The sequence below is a fragment of the Mus pahari genome, chromosome 13 (assembly GCF_900095145.1).
Source record: "Mus pahari chromosome 13, PAHARI_EIJ_v1.1, whole genome shotgun sequence".
NCBI lineage: Eukaryota > Metazoa > Chordata > Mammalia > Rodentia > Muridae > Mus > Mus pahari.
This window is the reverse complement of record NC_034602.1, coordinates 91,755,861-91,779,089: the sequence shown is the minus strand read 5'-3', so window position 1 is coordinate 91,779,089 and position 23,229 is coordinate 91,755,861. Positions and strand designations below refer to the sequence as shown.

Below are 23,229 nucleotides of genomic sequence, written 5' to 3'. Positions count from 1 at the left end.
TGTGCCTCTCTATCCATCCTCCCGACTCCCTCTTACTCACTATGGCTTTTTCTTAACCATCCTACATTCACTTCCTGTCAACTGGCTGCTTGCTATGGTTAACAGGTTACTTAATCCTGCTTATAATATTCAAGCATTAAACTCTTGGGTTAAAGGTGTGTACTAAGGCTGGGCTACACCACAACTAAAAACCAGTTTCTTCTAGTAAGTAATACAAACTTGGGTTCACAGTGTAATCAAATAGGCTACAGCATTAAATAACATTAAAAAAACAGTAGTAGTTGTTTCTTAAAAAGGATACTTTGCCCGCATCAGACGACGCTTACCTTGTCTGAAGTCTGATTCCGAGGAAATAACAGACGGACTTTCACTGGAAGTACTAAAGATATCGCTGTGGTAAGTTTTGTATCTTCGAACTGGCTCTAAAAGAATTTTTAAAAATGAGAAAGTTTATTAGCAATGCCACACATTTACATTTTTTTTAAAAAGAACATATTCAATCTTGGATGATTAGAACTTTTATGTATTACTTTAAGTTTATCACTCACTAGACTGACTGTATCTGAAAAATGAGAAATGAGGCTCTACTGTTAAAGTGCTCTGCATCTGTTAAGGGTTTGGAGCATCTGTTCCAGAATGGACCTCCTAGATCTGAATGCTAGTAAGTAGTTCAAGGTCTCAGTGACTCAGCCCAAAAAGGGGGTGGGGGGTGGGGCGGCTATAGCAACAGTGCATACGGTTACTCTGAGAATTAAATGAATAAACGCTCATCTCTTAGGACAGTCTGGATGTTACAGGAGCAACATTCAGGGCAGTTTTTAGGATGTCACATGTTTTCTGTTAGGTACTTACTGTAAGGGATCAAACACCCAAGAGCACAGTCTAAGAGACTTTACCATGTAGAAGAGGTAAGTACAAAACCACACAATGCACGACAGGACGCTCACTTCTGCTAGAGTGAGAAGAGAGAGTCAAGACAGCCTCCTGCACAGATGTATTCAGAGTGCACCTTGCAAGGGGCTAAGGCCTAAGAGGCAAGCACGGACTAACACTGAAATCCTGCTTTTAAAAAATCCTTTTTGCATGTTTATTTTATGTGTATGAGTGTTTTGCCTGCATGCGTAAGAGTCTAGAAGAGGATGCTAAATCCTTCAGCGACTGGAGTTATATAGACAATCTGTAAACTGCCACCTGAGTGCTTAGAATTGAACGAGGGTCCTCTGGGAGAGCCAGCGCTCTTAACTGTTGAGCCATCTCTCCAGACTCCACATCCTGCTTGCTACGTACTTCTGCCCATGCCCTCCGCATCCCCACTGTCTCTGTGAACACTATCCAGCTATGATCTGTCACATCTCTGGTTCTTCGTCCTCACTGTCCCTGCAGTGGGCGTTATCCATCCCTTTGTCCTGTGGGGATGCTATCCATCATAAGACAGTTTCTAATTTCTTCAGGTTGCTACTCAAAGACTGTATCCTCCATTCCACACTAAATAGTAACAGTTGCTCTTTGTATTTTGAGACTGGACTCACTGGTGAGACGACTCTATGTGAAAGTACAAAGCTTTGTTCACAGTCACAAACTCATTTCACAAAAATTTGCATTGAAATTTAAAAACTAAACTCATATAGAAAACTCATCACCACATTCTTCCTCACACAGGCCCTTCACCTGTATCACCAGCCTGTTGCTGGTTAGTTCTTAGGCACTTCCTGGAAGTGCATGCTGGGTACCACCCTTGTTCCTCCTATCTGAAATGCCCCCACTGTTTCCTTTGATGTTTCAGCTTTTCTTTATTCCTCTGTAAACTAAGCACAAAATGGACGTTTCCTTTTGCTTAACTAACTACCTGTTGTGCCTCTATCCCTGCCATCTCTCTTACTAAGCCACTAGACTAGGTCTTTCACAAGAAACAGATGAACTTCTGAGTCAATGGCTGAAAACAAGGGTTGAGGAAAGGGGGCCTTTAAAAGAGTCAATTTTCGTTGCACAAACAGAATGGAACGGTCAAAGGAGGAGGGATGGTAAGGCCTGAAGCGGCCATGCACGTTGTTCCCGTATGTTTGGTGGTTTGGAGGAGAGCAAGCCTCTGGAGTACATGGACTCTTCAAGTTCTCAGATAGTTCTCAAAAAGCCCATTTGTGAAGTTGCAGATGTTTGTCAGAAAGACTGATGGGAAATGTGCCAGGGGAAGGAGAAATGGAAAAATCACAAGGGGGAGGCTCCACAGAAAGGAAGCATGTTCTTCATAGAAATGGAGGGCAGACTGTAGTTACTGTGCTAATCTGGCTGAGCATGAACTGATCAAGATGTCAAAACTGATCAAAACTAGCCTGACACTGATGAAACTGTTAACCCACTAACTTCCAGCTATGTTAAGCATACAGATGACGTGTGACGCAAAGCTTGAAAGAGGAGCTATCTTATCCTGCAGAGCAATAATGCCTTTTTCTATCATGAATTATGCTCACCATTCTTTTCCAGTTTAAATGTACTCTAGCAGAAATAATTTGCTTTTTATGAAGACATGTAGCCATGTTTTTTCCAAAAAACGTGAATGTGTATATTTACCTTTCAGTGAACTATATTAAGTGCTGAATTACAATGTGAAGTTAAAAGCTTCTTTCTGCTTACAAAGAAGCCCCTCAGACAATGTTCGATCTCATGTACATGTTAACTATGGTCCACCGCTCGAAAGCCAAATGCCCTGCAGAGTCCAGATAGGCCATTGTCCTCCTCTTCTCATAGCTGACGTGCTGTGAGGATGCTCATAGCCTTACCTTGTGTTTGCTTTTTTAAAGAATTCACTGTGTATTTTAAATGTTCTTCTAGATTTATAGAAAAATGCAAAGATGGTACTGATGTGCCCCAGGCCCTGTATCTGCTGCTGTCAGCATCCTATGTTGTATGCTACATTTGCCGTATCATTGACTCTCCGTGTGGTAGTCAGAGCTCTGGCTGTTCCTTGCTGTCCCCTTTCTGTTCCCTTATCACCTCAGAGTTCTAGAATTTCTTCTACGATCATGTCTTCTGATGTTCCTCCTCCCCCTGGGACTTCACTTTCTTAGTTTTGATGGCCTTGAAGTTTTCGGGAATATTGTTCAGATGTCCAGCTCCTGTACTGTATGTAGTATTTTTCTCCTTATTACACTGAGATTATTCAGGTTTGAGGGAGAAGATCACAGAAGCAAAGTGACATTTTTAGTGTCTGAAGGGGTGTGCTGCAAGCATATGCTATGTTGTGTTGACTTTGAACACCTGCTGGGGTTCTGCACTCTGAATGTGTCCCCACACCTATTCTGTGCAGGCAAGCAGGAGGAGTGAAAGGAAAGAAGAGAGGAAGGGCAGGCGCAATAGAATTCTTTAGGGCAGAGAAGGGTCAGAATGCATCCCTTGTAATTCTCTGTGGATCCTGCCTCCCTCACTGTGTAGCTTTGGAGCACATCTGAGAGCACATGCAGGTCCCTAGATGTGCAGGTCATGTGCCTGAATATGCCATGGTTCTAGTCTATATATCCTCAAGTGTCATGATTACTTTTCAATAATTGTCTTTTTTAGTAAAAAAAAAAAAAAAAAAAAAGAAATGGAGGGCAGAGAAAAAGGTAAAAATAAACTAAGGAGGAGGAAATCTCAAGCTGCTGATGCGAGAAAATCGCCTGGTAATAAAGAGCTAGTCATATCCTGGGAGCACACGTTGTCCTGTGACTGTGATGAGGGACAGTGAATCCCACACCCCACGGGGAATCTTCATGTGGCCCTAGGGCTAGGATGCATGAATTTGGGTGGGGCTCAATTGTCTTGTTTATGCTAGAAGGTGTTCAAGAGATGTTAAAGGAAAACAAAGTTAATGAATAATGGAGTGGTTATAGGGTACCAGGAGAGCCAGGCTTGTGGAAATAAGAGAGGAGAGAGATGGGCGGGCGGGCAGGCAGACAGACAGACAGACAGACAGGGAGACAGAGATAGACAGAGAGAAAAGTAACAACCTTAAACAAAAGAAAGAAAAACAGAGGACTGGCCATAAACTAACTAAAAAGGACATTCCTGGGATAATAGTCACCTGAAGAACAAGGCATACTATAGCCGATGAGTACACTGTCCAGCCTTGTGTATAGTCAACACGTGTATTAAACTATAATCAATAGAAAAAGTTTCAGAATTGAGAAGTATTTCCTAGCCCTCTGTAAATGACGGTATTCTACTACAGGGAAATCTCATGGTAAAATAAGATTTTAAATTCTCTGGTTGAATATGAGTGTGACTTGAAAGGGCCATGGAGGAACAAAACAAACAAACAAAACAGTAGTTTCAATGAAAACAAGTTTCACGTAATACCATTTTATATTTAATAACACAATAAACTATGTGTAAGTTAAACAGTTATGAAAGAAGAACTATTTCATTCAAAGGCACCAAAATCCTTATGTTTTATCATTATCAACCTCTCCCACTAAAATCTTGGGGAATTTTCCAGGGAACCGTGACCAAACATAAACCCAGAGCTGCAAGTTTCAGGACAGAGAAACCAGCAAGGCCAAGGAGAGGGCCCAGACTGAGAGACAGTTTAGCTCTGTTACCTCACAGCAGAGGAGGAGGAGGAGCCCTGAAGCTGTCCAATAAACTGACTGGAGGGGGCTCTCATGTGTGAACACTGTGCCTCAGAACAGAGCAGCTTCTCGAACTATATAAAGCAGCACATGCATTCACTGCTTCTGTAGTATTTCTGCAGCGAGGGTGTGATCTCAAGAAAACTCTGGACTGAGTTCCATCTGCAAGGTCTTGTTTTGTGCCTGGGTTTGCTTTAGTTTATGGCCTCTGCTTTGTCTTTTCCTTTCAGCCAATTCCTTCGAGAAGACAAGACCAACCCTGCTTAACCCTCCTGACCACGTCTCATGAACGCACTCTCCCTTGATACCAATTTGTCCATAGATGCTTTCTCAGGACCACATCCAGGTGGGGGTGGGCGGGGGGTCCACCATGTAATGAACATGGCTGGAGGCCTGACTCTCTAGAGACAATCTAGAGGACTACCTTTGTCTGGTAGGGCAACTAGGGGTATGGTAGCAAGAGCTGTGTTAGCTGAAATGGAAGGGATTAATTCTATAAGCTTCTTGTATTCTGAGTGTCATCAAAGTGCTCACAGGCACATCCTTTTTATCTAATAACGTGCTAGATATAACTAGAAATTTCCACACAATATTTTCTACTCAACCATGCTTAGAAGAAAAGGTCTGTAATCAGATTAAAGCTCTAAACCACAATTTACCACATAGTCACACATACAACGGAGGTAAACAGCTTTGACCTTTGTAAGCACACACTTTCCCTTTCTAAATTAAATACTAGTATTAACCACTTCAGAAATGTAAAATTACACGTCCTTTGTTAAGGCCATCTTACATGGAATGGAGAGGTCCATGCTCCACCTTACAGTCCACATGGGCCACAACACTTCTTGGCTCTGTGATGATCTACATGCATAGAAGTTTCAGTTGGTGCTGACCAGAAAGATGCAGGTCTCATTCTCTGCTCTGGTCAGTAACAGGCAGGTAGGATGTATTGTTTGGTGAGCTTCCTAGCATCATTGGACATTTTGTTTTTAAAAGACACAAATGTTACTAATATTTATCTTTGTTTCTTTTTGGGATATTTGAGACAGGGTCTCTCTCTATAGCCCGGGATGTCCTCAGACATACAGAAGTATGCCTGCCTCAGAAGTGCTGGAATTAAGGCATGCACCACTGCAACTGAAGGTGTTTTCTGTCCACATCTCAGTGTGTAATTCTTACACTCTGGATTTGGTTCAGGTCCTAGGACTGTAGTATTAATTGAGTAACTAAGAAAAAAGCCCAATTATGATGACATTTCCCATATATATAGAAAAATAAACAAAAAAACCATCATATACACATTTCTCAATAACAACCAGAATTTAACTGGTATCGGTCCATTTTGTGTTTGTATACGTATGTGTACATATGCATGTATCTGATGTGCTCACCTGCACATATACCTATCTGGCTAGGCTGGGTGTCAGGGAGCCTATAGATCTGCCTGTCCCCACTCCCCCGGTACTAGGATTGTTGGTGTACAATACCACGTCCTGCTTCTGTTTGGGTTCTAAAGACCGAACTGAAATTGTCATGTGTGCCCCCCCCCCAAAAAAACATTTAATTTAGCAACTGAGCTACATTCCTAAACCTCAACACACTTCTAAAGCCCCAAAAGATCCTTTTAAAAACATATTTACAGAATATTACAAGGTCTTCTGAATAATAAAAATAGTGATCATATGCGATGGACCCACAATATACACATCTAAATATACACTTTATAAGATTCCCACGTGGCCAACACCTTTATCACAGTTTTCCTGGTGTAGTAGGGAAACTCTGTGCTCTTGTCATTATGACTGAAGAATGTATTCACCTTTGGTGGGTTAAACTACTCTCTACCCTCATTTGTTAGTTTATAATTTGTTATCTCCTATTAAATGTACACACAAAACCTTCACTGAAGAAACTGGTATAGAAGGGTTCATTTACTCTAGATTATCAGTTCTTCAGAGAACTTTATTTATGGCTATGGGTGTGTAGTTTCAGACACAGTAGATGGAGTTCTGCAAGTCATCACAGTGGCAAGAACACTGAAAGGCACATGGCAAGATCAAAGTCAGCAAGCTGTGCTTTTCTCTCTCTCTCTCTCTCTCTCTCTCTCTCTCTCTCTCTCTCTCTCTCTCTCTCTCNCACACACACACACACACACACACACCATCTGTACAGTAGGAAACACTGGAACAAATAGGCATTAAAGAAGAATGGCTTTGAGAATTTTGGTTACATTATGTAACACTACATACAGTACTTTTTAAAAAAAAAAAGAGCATCCTGAATTCTGCATACTACTTCAGCATAATAAGAACATTTTTTTTACCCTTTACTTACAGCTTCATCCTGTGAGCAGAACTGACACCAACTCTATGGTCACACTGACTTCACTGACAGCAATTAACAAGCAGCATCTATCTCACTCTTTACAACCAAGATTCACAATCTCTGCTAGTGCAACAGCACACTTAGTGGCTTAAGTGCTTGAAATCATGGTATGAGCTCATGAACACTGTGGCTTAAAAGTTTAGGTATTGGGCTGGTGAGATGGCTCAGCAGATAAGAGCACCCGACTGCTCTTCCGAAGGTCCTGAGTTCAAATCCCAGCAACCACATGGTGGCTCATAACCATCTGTAACAAGATCTGATTCCCTCTTCTGGAGTGTCTGAAGACAGCTACAGTGTACTTACATATAATAAATAAATAAATCTTTAAAGAAAAAAAAATTAAAAAAAAAAAAAAAAGTTTAGGTATCAGACTCCAAGGATGAAGATTTGCATATGATTCTGGGCTGACACAAAGCTCTTTTGGTTGATCATTTTCACGATAAATTAATCCAAGGCAGCACAAACCATAACTAAAGGCAGCATTATATGTGGCACATAGTCAAGCTCCAACTACTGACATATGGAAGGTGCCATTCAGCCAACTCCAGCAACGCAAATCCACATTCAGCTTGGCACTACTTTGCCTTTAATAGAGAACTCACATTACAAAGTCAGGTTTAGAGACAATGGCAACAGTGGCTACTTTTCTAGCCCCCCTCTCCCCCAAGAGAAAATGGCCCTAATAAATTAAATACTTCAATTATCAAACAACAGAGAAACACAAGTTGCCCTGCTGGGTATTATCAACTGGATGAGCCCATGTCTGGCTCCCCAGGGGCCATACCCGGGACACCCCTTATGTGGTGACTCCAGGCCCTTATCCAGGGCCATCCAGGATTCTCACTGGCCAGAGTGTTTGACTTCAGTCTCAGAGTGGACAAGGAGAAGACGCTTGCTCACTACCTCCGTACTTGACCAGAGAATATCACTGAATCCCATTTCCAAAGTATCATCATGAAGTAGTCTCATTGCAATATATGGGTATATTAACAAACATGTCTGTAGTATCAAGTGTATGTCTGGAGTCATGATATACGCCAGGGATACAGCTGGGAACTGGAACAGATTTCTGAGGCTTCCAAGATGAGAAACAAACCCTTTTTTGGAGGGGGTGGGGGATGGGTTTTTTTTTTTCAAGACAGGGTTTCTCTGTATAGCCCTGGCTGTCCTGGAACTCACTCTGTAGATCAGGCTGGCCTCAAACTCAGAAATTTGCCTGCTTCTGCCTCCCAAGTGCTGGGATTAAAGGTGTGTACCACCACTGCCCGGCAAGAAACAAAACCTTAAGTAAGTTCAAGTAAATGAATATAGGTCACTGTCCTGAACCAAGGTATAAGAGAAATATCCCAGAACTAGGCAATGCCTAAAACATTTGACAGTCTGAAGGACGGGTGGCTACACGGATGGAGGCATGAAGATGCAAAACAGCCCCATAAGGCTTGCTGGGTAGATGGATGGAACTTTCTCGTGTTGTACATATGCAGGATGCATGGGAGGTTCCTTATGCATCTTATATATAAATGTGTAAGAACACATTCACTTATGTCCTTCTCTCTGCACACACAGAAGGGAAGGCAGTTATAGAAAGGGAACGAGAAAGAAAAGGAGAAGAGGCAGACAGTTCAAGACTGGGGACAAAGCCTAAAGGATAAGGCGGGGAGAGAGGCAGGGGCGACCTTAGCCTCTGCCTATGACAGAACACTACTCAAGGGATAGAGCGACTTGGAAGAAGCACAACAGCTTACGGGATTAAAACTGCTGGATCTCAGCTGGTATAGTGCGGAGATCACCTCAACTGTACAGCAAGTCAGAGGCTGGCTCTATCTCAAACCAAACAAAGAAAACAATGAAAAACCCCAAACGGAACAAAGCAAACAAAGAAACAAATACACTGCTGGGTCCTATATATTGTGATGAACTGTTGCTGGCAAGACTCACCTGTAACACATATACTTAAGATCTACCTGTCTGTCAGTCGCTGCTTCTCAGGAGGCTGTGTGTGCCCAAGCCGAATGGAGTCTCTAAGTGAAGGGCTCTATGGCTAGATTTACCTTCTAATAAAAAGAGTTTGTTTTTTTTTTTGTTGTTGTTGTTACTGTTTGGTAAATCCAAATCTGACATTTTGTTACTAGCCATATAGATACAAGAAAGTTTGCATTTGTACTGATCCTTATTGTTTGAAAATATATTTTTTCCATTTTATGTATTAATAGAAATATCTATGGTCAATTTACTGTGACTTACACTGAGAAGAGTAATTGTTGCTCTTCCCCCTCCCCAACAAATGCTTCTAATACCAGTCTCCCACAAAATGATGTGGGTGCACTGGACTATGGTGGCCCCTGGCCCATGTGGCTGTGTCAAAAATATAAACCAGTTCCTCAGCTGCATCAGGCTCACAGCTGACGCAGACAAGCCTCATGTGGCTCTCAGTGACAAAGGCAGAGAGCATGCAGACACAGTATCTCCTGCACTTAGTAGTCCACCTCCATGACGACAGTCCCATGAAGCACTTCACACCCTTTGTTCTTTCCAACCAACATGTTGATTCATCTGCAATAATGTGCTTCAAATGTGCAGCATCCACTTGTGTCTGGAGGGCTCTAATAATAATGCCACCGGTATCTAAGATCCATGGGCCACTTGCTAATAAGGTCATTGGTATCTAAGATCCATGGGCCACTTGCTAATAATGTCATTGGTAACTAGAACCCAAGAGCCACTTACTAATAGTGTAACTTTCCTGCTTATTGGCGATTACTTCTGTGGAATGGTTACCAGTACAATAGAGGCTTACAAATGGTTTGAGATAACAATCTCCCTCTCTCTTTTTTCAAAAGACCAAAGTCTTAATGCTGAAAAGAAAGATACAATATCTAATTTTGAGGTAGACTGGTGGTATAGCTCACTAACTAAATAACATCTAAGTGCCATTTTTGAGGAAAATTGTCTTGTCTATCCTTGTTATGTTTTATGCCAAATGCAGTGGGGCTCTGACCGTTGGCGGAACCTCACAGTCCTGTTTCCTTATCAGTTTCATAGTGAAAAATCCATTACGAATGGTAATTACAACACACAAGACGTTTGTCAGAGAGTCCTAGTGACAACCAGAAAACTTCACAGCTATGAAGACCAAGTTCAGAAGGTGGAAATGAAATCATTCTGGTACTAAGGAAGAAAGACCAAAGAACCAGCTTTCTGCTGAAATAAAGACCTGAGCCTGGGGCTGGAGCTCCAGCAGATGCCCCGGCAGACTGAGGTTGGGCTCTCAGCACCCATGTGGCTGCTCACAACTACCTGGAACATGTTTCAGGAGATCCAATGGACTTTTCTGGCCTCAGTAGGCACTGCACACATGTGCTACATATACACACCTGCTGACAAAACACTCGGACATAAAGGTAAATAAAGCTTAAAACCCGTTTATTTGTGTTTTATGTGTGTGTGTGTTTTATGTGCATGTGAATCTGTGCATCATGCACATGCATGTCAACCAAGTAAAAGATGGTGTTAGGTCCCCTGTAACTGGAGCTACATTTGTATGTCATCATGTGGGCATTTGGAAAGGAACCTGGGTCCTCTGAAGGAACAGCACGTATCGAGCCATCTCTCCAGCTCATTCTTTTAAAAAGTGAATTAGCAGTAAAGAACGTACCATCAAATCTAAAACTGTTTTTTAATCACAGAGTCCTTTCCCTTCTGTCTGGCTTCCTGTAGAGCTCTCTGAAAGCTTAAGTGTTGCCCTAACAGTGATAACTTATAGTCTTTAAGCTTTGACTATAATTTCATAGGATCTTTGTTGCGTCTAACATTCTCACTATTCCCATGTCAACCACAGCATCTGACAGGTCCTTTCCTTGCTGCTTCAGCCTCGGGTCTAGTCCCTAATGCTCCTCCATGGTAGCACCCCACAAGATACCCATGACAGGAGAGTAAGGCCGCCATGGGTCTCAGCCCTGGCAAAGGAGGGCAACTTGCAGACAAAACGCAGTCTCCTTCCCACCATTCCTTTTCCAATGTTATCCTGTGCCATTATATTAAAATGTATATACCTTTGGAGAGACAGTTCCTTGTCCCAGGCAATAACAACTCTTAACTGTATCTGGTCTCTTCCTGAAATCTGGGTGAGCAATGGAAGAATCTTATGATTAGGTTCAAGAAGCCCAGATTCAAAACAGCTTGACTGTAAAAAGTGCTTATCTCTTTTGGCAAATCATTTTTATTTATTTATTTGTATAAGCCTTGGCCAATGAGCTGAGAGTCAAATACACCCAGACTTTTTGCAGGTGCAAACTCCACAGGCAAGCTGAATGGCCACCATCAGCTAAGGTACTACGGAGCTGTCTGAGGTAAAACCCCTTTCAGGAGGTGACTGAGGTAAGATCCCTTTCAGGAAGATGGGTCTGCACCAGAGAAACACTGCAGTTGAGATTCCTGGTGGACTGTCAATTCAGTGATCCTCCTTGCAACACCAACAGAACAAATTAAATGTGGCAACTTCATTTCTGTTAGGTTGTTTAAAATCATTTTTATGTTTATGCTTCTATCATTTAAATCACTTTTCTTTGGGGGTGCTAGGGATCAAACTTAAGGTTGGCCACTATCCCCAGCCCCAGAAATTTTTTTTTCTTTTAAGTGAACTAACAGTAGAAAATCTCTAGCCAGAACTGTGGAAATCCATGGAAATAACCATCCTCCAATTCCGGAACTGTGAAAATCCATGAGAGGAAATAAGCACCCTCCAATCAACAGAAACTCAGTCATCAGTCAGATCTGGGATACCGAATATGCTATTCAAGCCCAAAACAGTGTTTGAATAAAGATGCACTTTAAGATGTCATCTAATCCTAAAATTACTGAAATCCATTAGGAGCTGTCAGTTTCAAGATCACAAAAGACTGAAGAGTGTTTTAAATTACCTAAAATATGAATATTTACAGAAGAAATACACAAATATACATAGTGTGTACATTAGTGACACAGACTGTTCTGCCTGACTTATCACACATAAAGCCCTATTTTTGTGAGGATTCAGTGAGACAAACAGGATTCATTTCTGTTCTCCTCTTTCTCTGTGTACGAGTTAAAACATCCGCTGCACTGCTGTTCGCTTAGCTTGTGTCCATTACCTCATCTGCAGAGGAACCGCACAGCTGAAAACCCGCCAGCCCCAAAGTAATGACTAGTAAGGACTCTTGCTTTTGAATTCTATGCCTCAAATGATCCCACAAATAATGTGCTCGGAAAGCAAGCGTGAATTACTGCTACTTCTAAATATAATAATGATAGAGGCTTATTCAGGATGATGTAAGTATTTGCACAACAAACCCATAGCCTCAGGTTTTGTTTATTGGGTTTTTAAATGTCTTCTCGAAGAACACAGGCAGGTTTTTAGTGACAGTAAATGGTTTTGGAATATTCACAGTAGAAAGATTCAGAATGGAAAATGTCTAGTTATTAAACAATTCAAAGATGTTATAATTTTAAAAAAGAAAGCTTTTCCTTTTAGTCTATATCCTCTAACAAACATAAAATTTCAAGATCTGAGTAGGATGTATAAGCTAGTTTTATGTTTGTATAGATAGTTATATGAATAAATAAGGTTTAAAAATACTACATATTATCTTCAAGGAAATACCTGTTTGAACTCAAGTTGTGTATCTGAGTTCTATTAAAGTATGATACTACTTCATGAGACAAATAGATCACATGCTCTATGTATTTTGTTACAGGTAGTCAAATTAAAAGTTACTTATTCAAACAAAATATATTATGCTGACAACCATAGTTCAATTTAAAATTTCCCATTAGATTCATATTTGATTTCTTTAACTCTCCAACCAAGGTTGAAATATAAATAATTTTACTAATCTGTACTAATATTAACTTTCAAAATATTAAGGCAAATAATCCTTGAAAGCCAATATATAGACACTACTTTATTTCTTTTCCGTGTGTGTGTGTGTGTGTGTGTGTGTGTGTGTGTGTGTGCCTGCACATGTGTAGGTTGGCAGACAACAGGTACCTGCACTGCTGCTTTTCACTGGGTTTTCTTAAGGCAGAGTCTCTGACAACGCTGGAAGCTTGCTGCTTCGGCTAAGATGGCCAGCATGTTTCAGGATCTGTAGGGTTCTGCCCCCTCACTCTGAGGTCACAGGCATGCACATTCATACCCAGCTCCTTATACAATGTTTGTTTCTGTGGATTCTGTTACTTTGTACAGAGCAAATGTTCTTACCCACTCAGCCATCTCGGCTCCATGGTTGTATGGTTCTATTATTATTGATATTGAGGTTCACTAGGTAGCCCTAGCTGGCCTGGAACTTACTATACAGACAGGGCTGGCCTCAAACTCACAGGTCTGCCATCCTCTCCCTCCTAAATGCTGAGATTAAAAGTGTGAGTTATGTCCAGCTGCGTGGTTTTATTTGAATGTTCACATTAAGAAATGATTGATCGCCGGGCGTGGTGGCGCATGCCGTTAATCCCAGCACTCGGGAGGCAGAGACAGGCAGATTTCTGAGTTGGAGGCCAGCCCGGTCTACAGAGTGAATTCCAAGACAGCCAGGGCTATACAGAGAAACCCCTGTCTTGAAAAACCTAAATAAATAAATAAATAAATAAATCCTTGCTCATTCTAGATGTCAGAAATATTCATCTCGACTGTCTGTCTGCATTCACTATCTGTAGGTTGCATGTAAGTTTCATCTGCTTGACTGACAGCTGTCTTATTTCTTTATCATGTCTTCATGAGCACACAACCAGTTCTATCAGCGTGCGAGCCGCGGCTGAGGCACACTGAAGGGGCTAACAGTGTAGCTTTCTCTTAAGCTACAGGAGGTGCCTGCTCTGTGCTGTCACAATTCTAAAACCTAAAACTGACAGAGTGAACAAACCTATCATTTTATTTCCCATCTCTGAAAGATTTGAAACCATTTTAGATCAAGAATACATAGCACCAGGGCTGGAGAGATGGTTTGCCAGGTAAGAGCACTGGCTGCTCCTATAGAAGACCTGGGTTTGGTTCTCAGCATCCATGTGGCAGCTCACAGCTATCTGTACCTTTGGTTCTAGGGAATTTGATGTTCTCTCCTGGTCTTCACAGGCACCAAGCACACTTAGAGTGTGCAGACACACATAAAGCACTCACACAAACATGTAAAGAATATATTAAATTTCCTCATAAGGTGGACTAATACTTTATAAGATGCATATTACACACAAGCTCACAATATCAATTAAATATACACTATTTCCTCCATAATTCTAGATTTTTATTAATTAGTCCTTTCTGAGTAAAAGAAAATACTGCAATATGTCTTTTACTGAAACTGCACATACTTCAACTTAAGCAGCAGAAGAGCAAACCTTCAGCAGAAAGAAGGCAGTCTATGGAATGACTGTACTGAACCAACTGCCTGGGATGGCTATGGGTGTGGGGGACATGGGCAACTCTTTGGTCAAGTGTCTGCTGTGCACACATGAAGACCCGAGTCTGGTCTCCAGAACCACGTAAAAGCCAGGCTTGGGGACAAGGCTTATAATCCTAGCACTGCGTGTGGACAGGAGAGTCTTGGCATGGGGGATGAGGGAGGACAAGCAGACCCCTGGGTCTTGTGATTTAGCTACAAAGCCTTGAATCCAGAGAGTAGCCCTGACTCAGGAAACAAGGTGGTAGCTGGAGAGATGGCTCAGCACCTATGGGCACATACTGTCTTCCAAGGAACCAAGCTGGGCTCCAGGCCCCTGTGTCATGTCTCCCAGCTCTAGGGGATCTGATGTCTTTGGCCTCTCAGAGTACTACATTCAAATTTATAACAGCCACACTCCCCAAATATGCACAAAGCTAAAAATAAAGGTTTTTTGTTTTTTTTTTTTTAAGAAACTGTGGCTCCTGAAGAACACCACCCAAGGTTGATCTCTGGCCTCCAGATGCACACAAACACACATGCGTCTGCACACACATGAAGAAGCACCCCTCTGCACACAGAGCAGACAGTTATGTCCATAAGTACGATACTCCTCACTCTAAGTAGAAAGGGTTATTTAGTGTTTTCCAACGGCTATGACAAAGTACAATACAGTTATGACTAAAAAACAGGGAGGTTACAAAGCTTTCATCCTCAAATGCATTCAAGATCTGGCCAGCTTGATCTATATCTGGGTTCCAGGGCAGGTGTGCCTGTGTGTGTGTGTGTGTGTGTGTGTGTGTGTGTGTGTGTGTGTGTGTGTGTAAGTTTAATTGAAAATCCACTTTTCTCTTGCATACATTTATGCCAAAATAGCCACTATCCATATGCTTCAAACATAATTTTATTCAATTCAATGTACTGATTTTCTTTTTGTATGTGGCGTGGATATTTTGGGAACTGCTTTAACATGGAATGATAAGAACATAACATGTGCTGGGCGTGGTGGTGCACGCCGTGTGTAACAGCACTTGTGCAAAGCACTTGTGCGATAGAGGCAAGCTTATCTCCGAGTTCCAGGCCAGCCAAAGGAACGCAGTGAGACCTTGCTGTCTAATTTATAAAGTTGATCTTACACTCTTCAAATTAAAAATGTGGCCGGGCGTGGTGGTGCACGCCTTTAATCCCAGCACTTGGGAGACAGAGGCAGGCAGATTTCTGAGTTTGAGGCCAGCCTGGTCTACAGAGTGAGTTCCAGGACAGCCANGACTANACAGAGAAACCCTGTCTCGGAAAAAAAAAAAAAAAAAAAAATTAAAAATGTGACGGATAACTTACTTCATCTCGTCACCTTCATTACGTAATTAATCTATTTTTGCTAGGTCCGTTTTAAAGGTGGCATAACTCACACTAGGGAGGATCGCTCTACTTGTAGTTGTGAAAAGTCTAAACTGACTTTATTTAAACCTACACACACAGATAGCCCGCTTTCGGAAATGTATATCCCAAAGGTTACTTCACACCAGCTGTGCCCGTCCTCACACCCGTGCGCCCTGTCCTGCTTTAGAAGCTGGCGGTTTGGAGCCCACCTGGTGCATAGCTCGCTCACCCCATGGGCTAGATCTCATCCACAGCTCCTCAGCACCAGGAGTCTCCCAAGAGACAGCACAGACTCAAAGCTGCCAGACCCTTGAGGAGCTCAGATTTAAAAGTGCACTGAGAGGTGCCTGGGAGTATCCTGCCACAGGGATCTGTTCACTCTGATAAGAGTTTTAATCAGAGTGAACAGAAGTGGGCAGGAGTCAGTGTGACCCGGATGAGCATGGAAATTAGACTGCTGGAATGGTTTAATACTTTAATTCATTTATCGCTCAGACAAACAGAGAATCACTAACCTTCTACATTCATGGCTTCTCTCAGAACCTGAAGTTTCTTTTGTCTCTCTCGAATTCGGTCCAAAGCACTTGATACCGCGGAGGAGGTCGGCAGTTCTCGAGTGTGGATCACCGGCTCCACCTTCTGAGGGCCAAAGACATCCAAGGCAATGCTTCCATCAGAGTACCTTCCTTCTTTCTTTCTAGGAGTGATGGATGTCCGTCCTGTCACTGTCTCCGCGTCGCAGCGCTGGTACCTGCCGGTCTCTCCAGAAATGTCTCTGTCAGCTGCACAGAGCAAGTCCATGGACGAAGCCCAGGTCTTCTTCTTAGAGAGTACATCAATTTGTGGAGTACTAGTTTTGAACTGGTAAGGGGAAGAGAAAGTCTCGGAATCTTCATGCCTGGAATTATTATCAGATGGAGTATCCTTGAGACAATCTTCCTCGTCCCGTGTGTCTCTGATGGACAGAAATCCCATAGACTTACTAAGCCCTTTGTTAAGAAAGGTCTGCTGAGAGAGTGGAGCCTTGTGTATGTCTAGTGCATCTGAAGTGGAGCTTCTTCCTGGAATGATAAGAATCTATCATGTAGGCGCGGAATCTTTAGAGAATCAGCTAGCATGTACCCCACTGCGGAGAACGGAAGTGCTGTCAGCTCCCCAAGTGACCCAGTGGAGGATGGGAGACAGATGACCTCAGGGATGCCACGGGTGGAAACGTGGCCGCTGAACACATACTGGGGGGTGGAAACCAAGCCGTTGTCCATGCAATAACTCAGCCGCTGAGCTATGCTTCATCACAATACCTAAGACACAACAAGTGATACTCAAATATATTACATTTACGTAGTAGTATTTCTATCATCAAAGGGAAATGATTTGGTTTTTAAATGAAGTCAAGTCACTCACGGCATCGACATTTGTAGAACAGCAATTACCTATGGAATGATTTAGGATAATATAATGCCTAAAATATGGTCTTAACTTCTAAATACTTAAATATGTGTTTCCAAAGTAAAAGGCCCTGGTATATTCTGATCTTATAAATAGATATGTTTAACTGAAAAACAAAACTGTTTCTATTCTGTATAGAAAGAAAATTGTAATGCATGTAATTAAGTTCAAGATTATATTATAGATATTTTTTAAGAAAACTTTAGTATATCTAAAACCCAGATCATTTCTATTGAAATTGTTAAAGAAATTCAATTTTTCATAACACATTAATATTTAGACTAAAAACTAGCTACAATACAAAATTTAGGTTCATCTTTATAGTTTGATAGTTAAAACTAGGTATTTATTGTATTTGAGACATAACAAAAATGTCCATCCAGCTTTATCAATTATATAAACCCACATATTCAGTACCCAAAGTGATAACTGTCCAGTCAGTACCAGAAAAAAAAATGTAGAAAATATTTTGAAGCTACAAACTCAATAATCCTAGAACCCTGACAATTGTCTCTGGTATATTCTGTGGTTTCTCTTTGAAAACAAATATGCTATGTAATATGACTAGATCTTTCTGAGTCACAAGAAGCTGCTTGCAAATTCATTTGAAGCAATCAGTTATCTCTTCCCAGTAATGACTGTAAGCTTTAATTATTTGAAAACAAATTTACCCTAAATACAAGTGGCAAGTGCATTCATATCAGCTGATGTGATCAATAACTAACACAAACCCCCTGCTGTTTGTTCCTATCTCTGTGAACGGAGCTGGCTAAATGCAACTGTGGACAGCTTCCATATCTGAGGTACTGCAACTACAGGACATTAGGAAAGATACTACACCTCACCCAGGCAAGTCATCTAGCTTCTAATCTAAGCTGGAAAGCTCTAAGTATGGCTTAGGGGTAAGTGAAATTCTTACACAAACTACATCCTGAAACTACTGAATTTAAAATTGTATGACTGAAAAATAGACATACTCTTGGAAGCTGACAAAATACGTACCTAAAAAAACAAAACAAAACAAAAAAAGAACTGAGAGGATCGGGGGATCCCAAGCCACACATGAATGCAGCCGTCCTCTTTCTTTCTGGTCACCCTGACTCTAGGCACGCAAACAAACTTTGGAAAATTCGAGCAGGGTACAGACACCACAAATTCATGCTCAACCACTCTGTTCCCCTGATAACATGTGCTAACAATAAACTCACTTTCTACAGTGAGCCCACTTTTCCTCTTCTTCAACTTCCCACTTTCACTGTCACTGAGCTGGTGATCCCACCTCACTTCCCACAGAGGCAACAGCACCTTCCCGTGGCTCCTTCCCATGGCTCTGGCTACCCACCCACCCACGTACAGATACTTTCCTTGCCTCAGAGCATGGTGCTTCCAAGCAGGGGAGGCCAGGTCCCAGCACGTAATCTGAGTTTCCCTCACTGTTTACTTTACCTAAAGTGTTTGTTCTTGCTTAACTTCTCTGCTGTGCATACACGATGCCAGGATCTCTCCCCTTTCATTGAGTTGTTCCCATTAAGACAGAAATGCCATCTAATTTTTCTCAGAAGGCAAACCGAACCAAGATAGACTCCTCCCATCACCACACTTGCCCTGGCCGCTTTCTTCCAATGCCTTACTTTTCCTTCACTATTTCCCGCTGCTTGGTTGAACGTCCAGCCTCGCTGTGCCTCAGCAGCCCTCCTTATACATCATCAATGGCTTCCCTCCCTGCTTAGGCTGCTCAACCTGCTCTGGATTTTTCCTAATCCTTTAATGGGTTTCCAAAGGTTGGGTTTCCTCAAGTATCAGGTTCAAAACTAGGCCCACACTCCATTTAGTTGCAGGTTTTCCTTATAAATTTTATTAATGATCCTTTAAATAATATCTTTTTGATAAGTGAAATTTTAAAACTCCCAAACTTAATTTCTTTTTCTTTTTTTGGTTTTTGAGACAGGGTTTCTCTGTATAGCCCTGGCTGTCCTGGAACTCACTTTGTAGACGAGGCTGTCCTCAAACTCAGAAATCTGCCTGCCTCTGCCTCCCGAGTGCTGGGATTAAAGGTGTGCGCCACCACGCCCGGCCCAAACTTAATTTTTTAAGGTGTAAGGTGAGGTTGTGCCTGTGAGGTGCCCAGCCCCAACTGACACATCCACAGAGCAACCCTGAAATGTAAGGCTCGGGGAACATCATAGAAATGAGGGCAGAGGTACTGTGTGAGTGCCAGGAACCAGGGTGCTCGCTGCTGGGCGGGCAGTATCCCTAGACATCATATGAATGCTCCCATGAACTCCCAATTAGTGGCTGCCTGACCAGTACTGGCCTCCTGACAGTACTAGTTGACATGCCAACATGGACAGAAGGAAATTCCACAGATAATGACCCGAAAAGAAGAAGTCGTGGCCGTCAGTGGTTGACCTCCAGTGACAGGATCCCAATAAACTGTCCAATTATACGTGGTCAGTCTTGGACACACATCCAGTGCTAAAGGGACTCAGCAGACTGTGTATGTGCGCATACACACATAGCTGGATACACGTCACGGTCATCACAATAGAAGAGGCCAGGAATGTGGGGTGGAAAGACAGGAGTGGTGCAGGCCAAGTGGTCACATGTGAAGTTCTCACATTAAACTAGACACATTTGTACAAATAAATATATATATAAAAAAAAAAACAACTAGAAAATACACAGGGAAAATAAAACAACCTACTTAAAAGATTATCACAATTTTGTTCTGTTTCTACAGATATGTCAAATATAACTCTGGTGCAATTCATTCTTCAAGTTTTCAACTCCTATCTGCTGATAATCATGGACTTAAAGTTTTGCACAGCAATTACTTATAAAAAATGATCTCAATTCATAATTGAAGTCTATCTGGTGACCAATGGGACCACAGAAAAAGACAGTCTGAGAAGGAAGAAAGATGAGGAGAGGAGACAGAAAGATGAGACTGAGGAAGCTGGGCTAACAAGGTGGGAAGCCACCTGAGATCCATGTCACAAATGACCTAAATGCAAAAGACTGAGTTATAAAGTTACAAAAATGTTAAAGTGGGGAGATCTTTGTCATAAATCATCTAATGCAAAAGTCTAAGAGTTATAAAGTTATAAGTTACAAAAATGTTCAAGCAGGAAGAAACCATTGTGGATAGAAGAAGAAGAAAGCTAAGTGGTTGCTGTTGCAATGTTTGGCCCGTGACTGGTTTTATTTACATTTTGGAATAAAAAGAAGACATGTCCTTGGGTAGGGATGGAAACAGCACATGGTAAAAGCAGATGTCGGTTGGCCCAAACACAGGATCTTTTAAACTAAAATTTTAAACCATTATTTGTAAACCAACTACTCCTATCTGGCCAGATTATCATCACACTCTGTCATAGTTTGTCACTCTGTGTCACACTCTGTCATGCTAATGATGCTTTCTCTGTCTTTTTGTTTGTTTGTTTGTTTTTCGTTTTGGTTTTTCGAGACAGGGTTTCTCTGTATAGCCCTGGCTGTCCTGGAACTCACTTTGTAGACCAGGCTGGCCTCGAACTCAGAAATCCACCTGCCTCTGCCTCCCAAGTGCTGGGATTAAAGGCATGCGCCACCATGCCCGGCGCTTTCTCTGTCTTCAACTACACAACCAGACACAGAAGTGCCTAATTTACCCATTATAGGATGAAAAGTTATTTTTCATAAAAGATGGTTCTTTATGTAAAAACAAGATATAGAATAAAATAATAATTCTGAAAAACTGCAAATCTCACTAAATAAAGTAAGGATATAGTATAGCAGCAAAATTGCTTTGTGTTGTTATGGCACTAAGGAAAAATTCACTAATCTAGTAACTTAAAATGTGAGTTCAAACAGAGAACCAAGCCTTATGGGTGAAAAGAAACATGGCATGCTAGGCTTCTTAGATGCTCAAGTCTGCTGGTCAAAGATCACGTGCGGGTAACAGCAGCAGCAGCTGCTAATCTGTACTTGAGACTAAACAAAATGTACACCAGGTGACTGCCTTCCCACTACTGCTAAACATGTGTGCGTGCTACTGATTGTACACAGTTAGCAATAAATACCATTGCAGTCACCAATGAAGCACGACAGCCCTGCCACCTGGGCAGTTCCTCAGCCTGACAGTTACCCCTTTCCACTGTCGTAGCAGAGCACAGCAGACCTGCCTGTATTAATTAGCACACTGTCTCACTATAAAGATGATCCCTTACACTATGTAACTGTACATATGTGTACTCCCGGGCAGAACAATATGTGACTGCCTTATTTGTTTCATATTTACAATTCCTTATAAAATAGCTTTCAAGAGAGTGATGGTCAAGCGAATCGATTAAAACCCAGCTTAGGCTGCCCCAGCTTAGACGGCCCTGCGACCCTGTTTAAAGACTACTATCAAGAAGCTCTGATTTTAAATCAACCCATAAGCTTGTGCCAGCCAACTCCCATGTTTCTCCTTTCCTCCCTCTACAACACCTGGGTATGATTTAACATTCTCTGTTTTACAGACGACAGGATCAGTGAGCTAACCCACCTGAACTTTTCTGAGCTCTTCCCAACAGCAGCAGAATAAATTAAATTTTCTTTCTCCTTTCTGTTTCTGCCTTGTTTCCCTGAGTGCATGATTACCTACCAAGAGGGGATTTATAACTTCTTTTGAGAGAAATAATGAAACCAGAGATCAGAAGGTTCCCATAAAAGTCTTAGACCTTTTCTTTAATAGAGTACCAAGCTATTCCCTGTAGGAGAAAAGGCGACTGTTAGATTTTCCGGTCTCTTCAGGAGGCTCTGATCTCCGTTCACGGACATGGATTATCACCATCACAAGCATCCAGTTTTACCATGAATACACAAACACTTTCCTTCTGGAGATGGCACAGTTTGCTCAAATCCAAACAGGGAGGAATGAACATTGAGTGAAGAGCTACAAATAAAAGACTTAAGCACATCAGAGCAGAAGTGGCACACCCTTTAATCCAGAACACAAGAGGCAGAGGCAGGTGGATAGCTTGAGTTAGAAGCCAGCCTGGTCCACAGAGCAAGATCCAGGACAGACAGAGCTACACAGAGAAACCTTGTCTCGAAAGAGAAACAAAAACAGATTTAAGAATATAAAAAGTCTTCACCGAGTGTACCACATTTATTTAAATTAAACTGGAAAAAATTCCTTGTAAAGCATATTAGCTATTTTTACTCTATGTGAATTAATACATGAGGGGCAGCACCATTCACTTTTCCCATTCACACACGGCATCTCTGAGAAGGAAGCTTTGAAATGGCATCTCAGCACTAACCAGAGCTCCTCAGTCCTTTGGCTCTTCTTACATACGTGCTCAAGCACACAGAAAGAAGAGACAGGGCAGGACCCACACTCCCGGGTTTCTGAAGCCATGATGCTGACCTACCTACTGGATGGTGCTATAGATGTCCCCTAAAATAAAGTTTGGCAAGAATCGTGCGTGTGTGTGTGTGTGTGTGTGTGTGTGTGTGTGTGTGTGTGTGTGTCAGGGCAGTACCCACACTCCGGGGTTTCTGAAGCCATGATGCTGACCTACTTACCGGATGGTGGTATAGATGTCCCCTAAAATAAAGCTTGGCAAGAATTGTTCGTGTGTGTGTGTGTGTGTGTGTGTGTGTGTGTGTGTGTGTATGTATGTGTGTGTGTGTGTGTGTGTGTGTGTGTGTAGGGAAACCATGCTATCAGTAATGGCAGCATTAAGTACCATAGGGGATGATGACAGCCCACCAGTTTAGACCTTCACTTTTGTGACTTATCTCAGAAGATGCATGAGCCACCCTCCAAGGTCATCCACTCCTACTTGACACCGCAAATGGTAGTGACTTAGCAATCACACAACAGACACTGGCATTATCCCTGAACTGGCTGGCTGCTTTCAGCCTGACTCTGTATCTCTCTGCCCGGATGTCTCACTGCATTCTTTATTGAACACTGTGATCAGGATCCTGATACACTGAAGCTACTGCCCATGGACACTGCCAACGAGTGA

At 42.0% G+C, this 23,229-nt stretch overlaps 1 protein-coding gene and 1 long non-coding RNA gene across 2 annotated transcripts in view; one reads left to right on the top strand and one right to left on the bottom strand.

The window, feature by feature from the left end:
- Positions 1–23,229, bottom strand: part of Ptpn13 (protein tyrosine phosphatase non-receptor type 13) — a 178,626-nt gene that overhangs the window by 80,628 nt on the left and 74,769 nt on the right. The window contains exons 7-8 of the mRNA XM_021210241.1: positions 16,297–16,842; positions 327–422 (exon numbers count right to left, since the gene is read on the bottom strand). Of these exons, the coding sequence (XP_021065900.1) occupies positions 327–422; positions 16,297–16,842 (642 nt within the window). The remainder of the gene's footprint in view (positions 1–326; positions 423–16,296; positions 16,843–23,229) is intronic.
- Positions 313–20,700, top strand: LOC115065235. Its single transcript, XR_003845031.1, has 3 exons — positions 313–396; positions 16,483–16,645; positions 19,971–20,700. It is a non-coding gene; the product is annotated as an uncharacterized LOC115065235 (long non-coding RNA).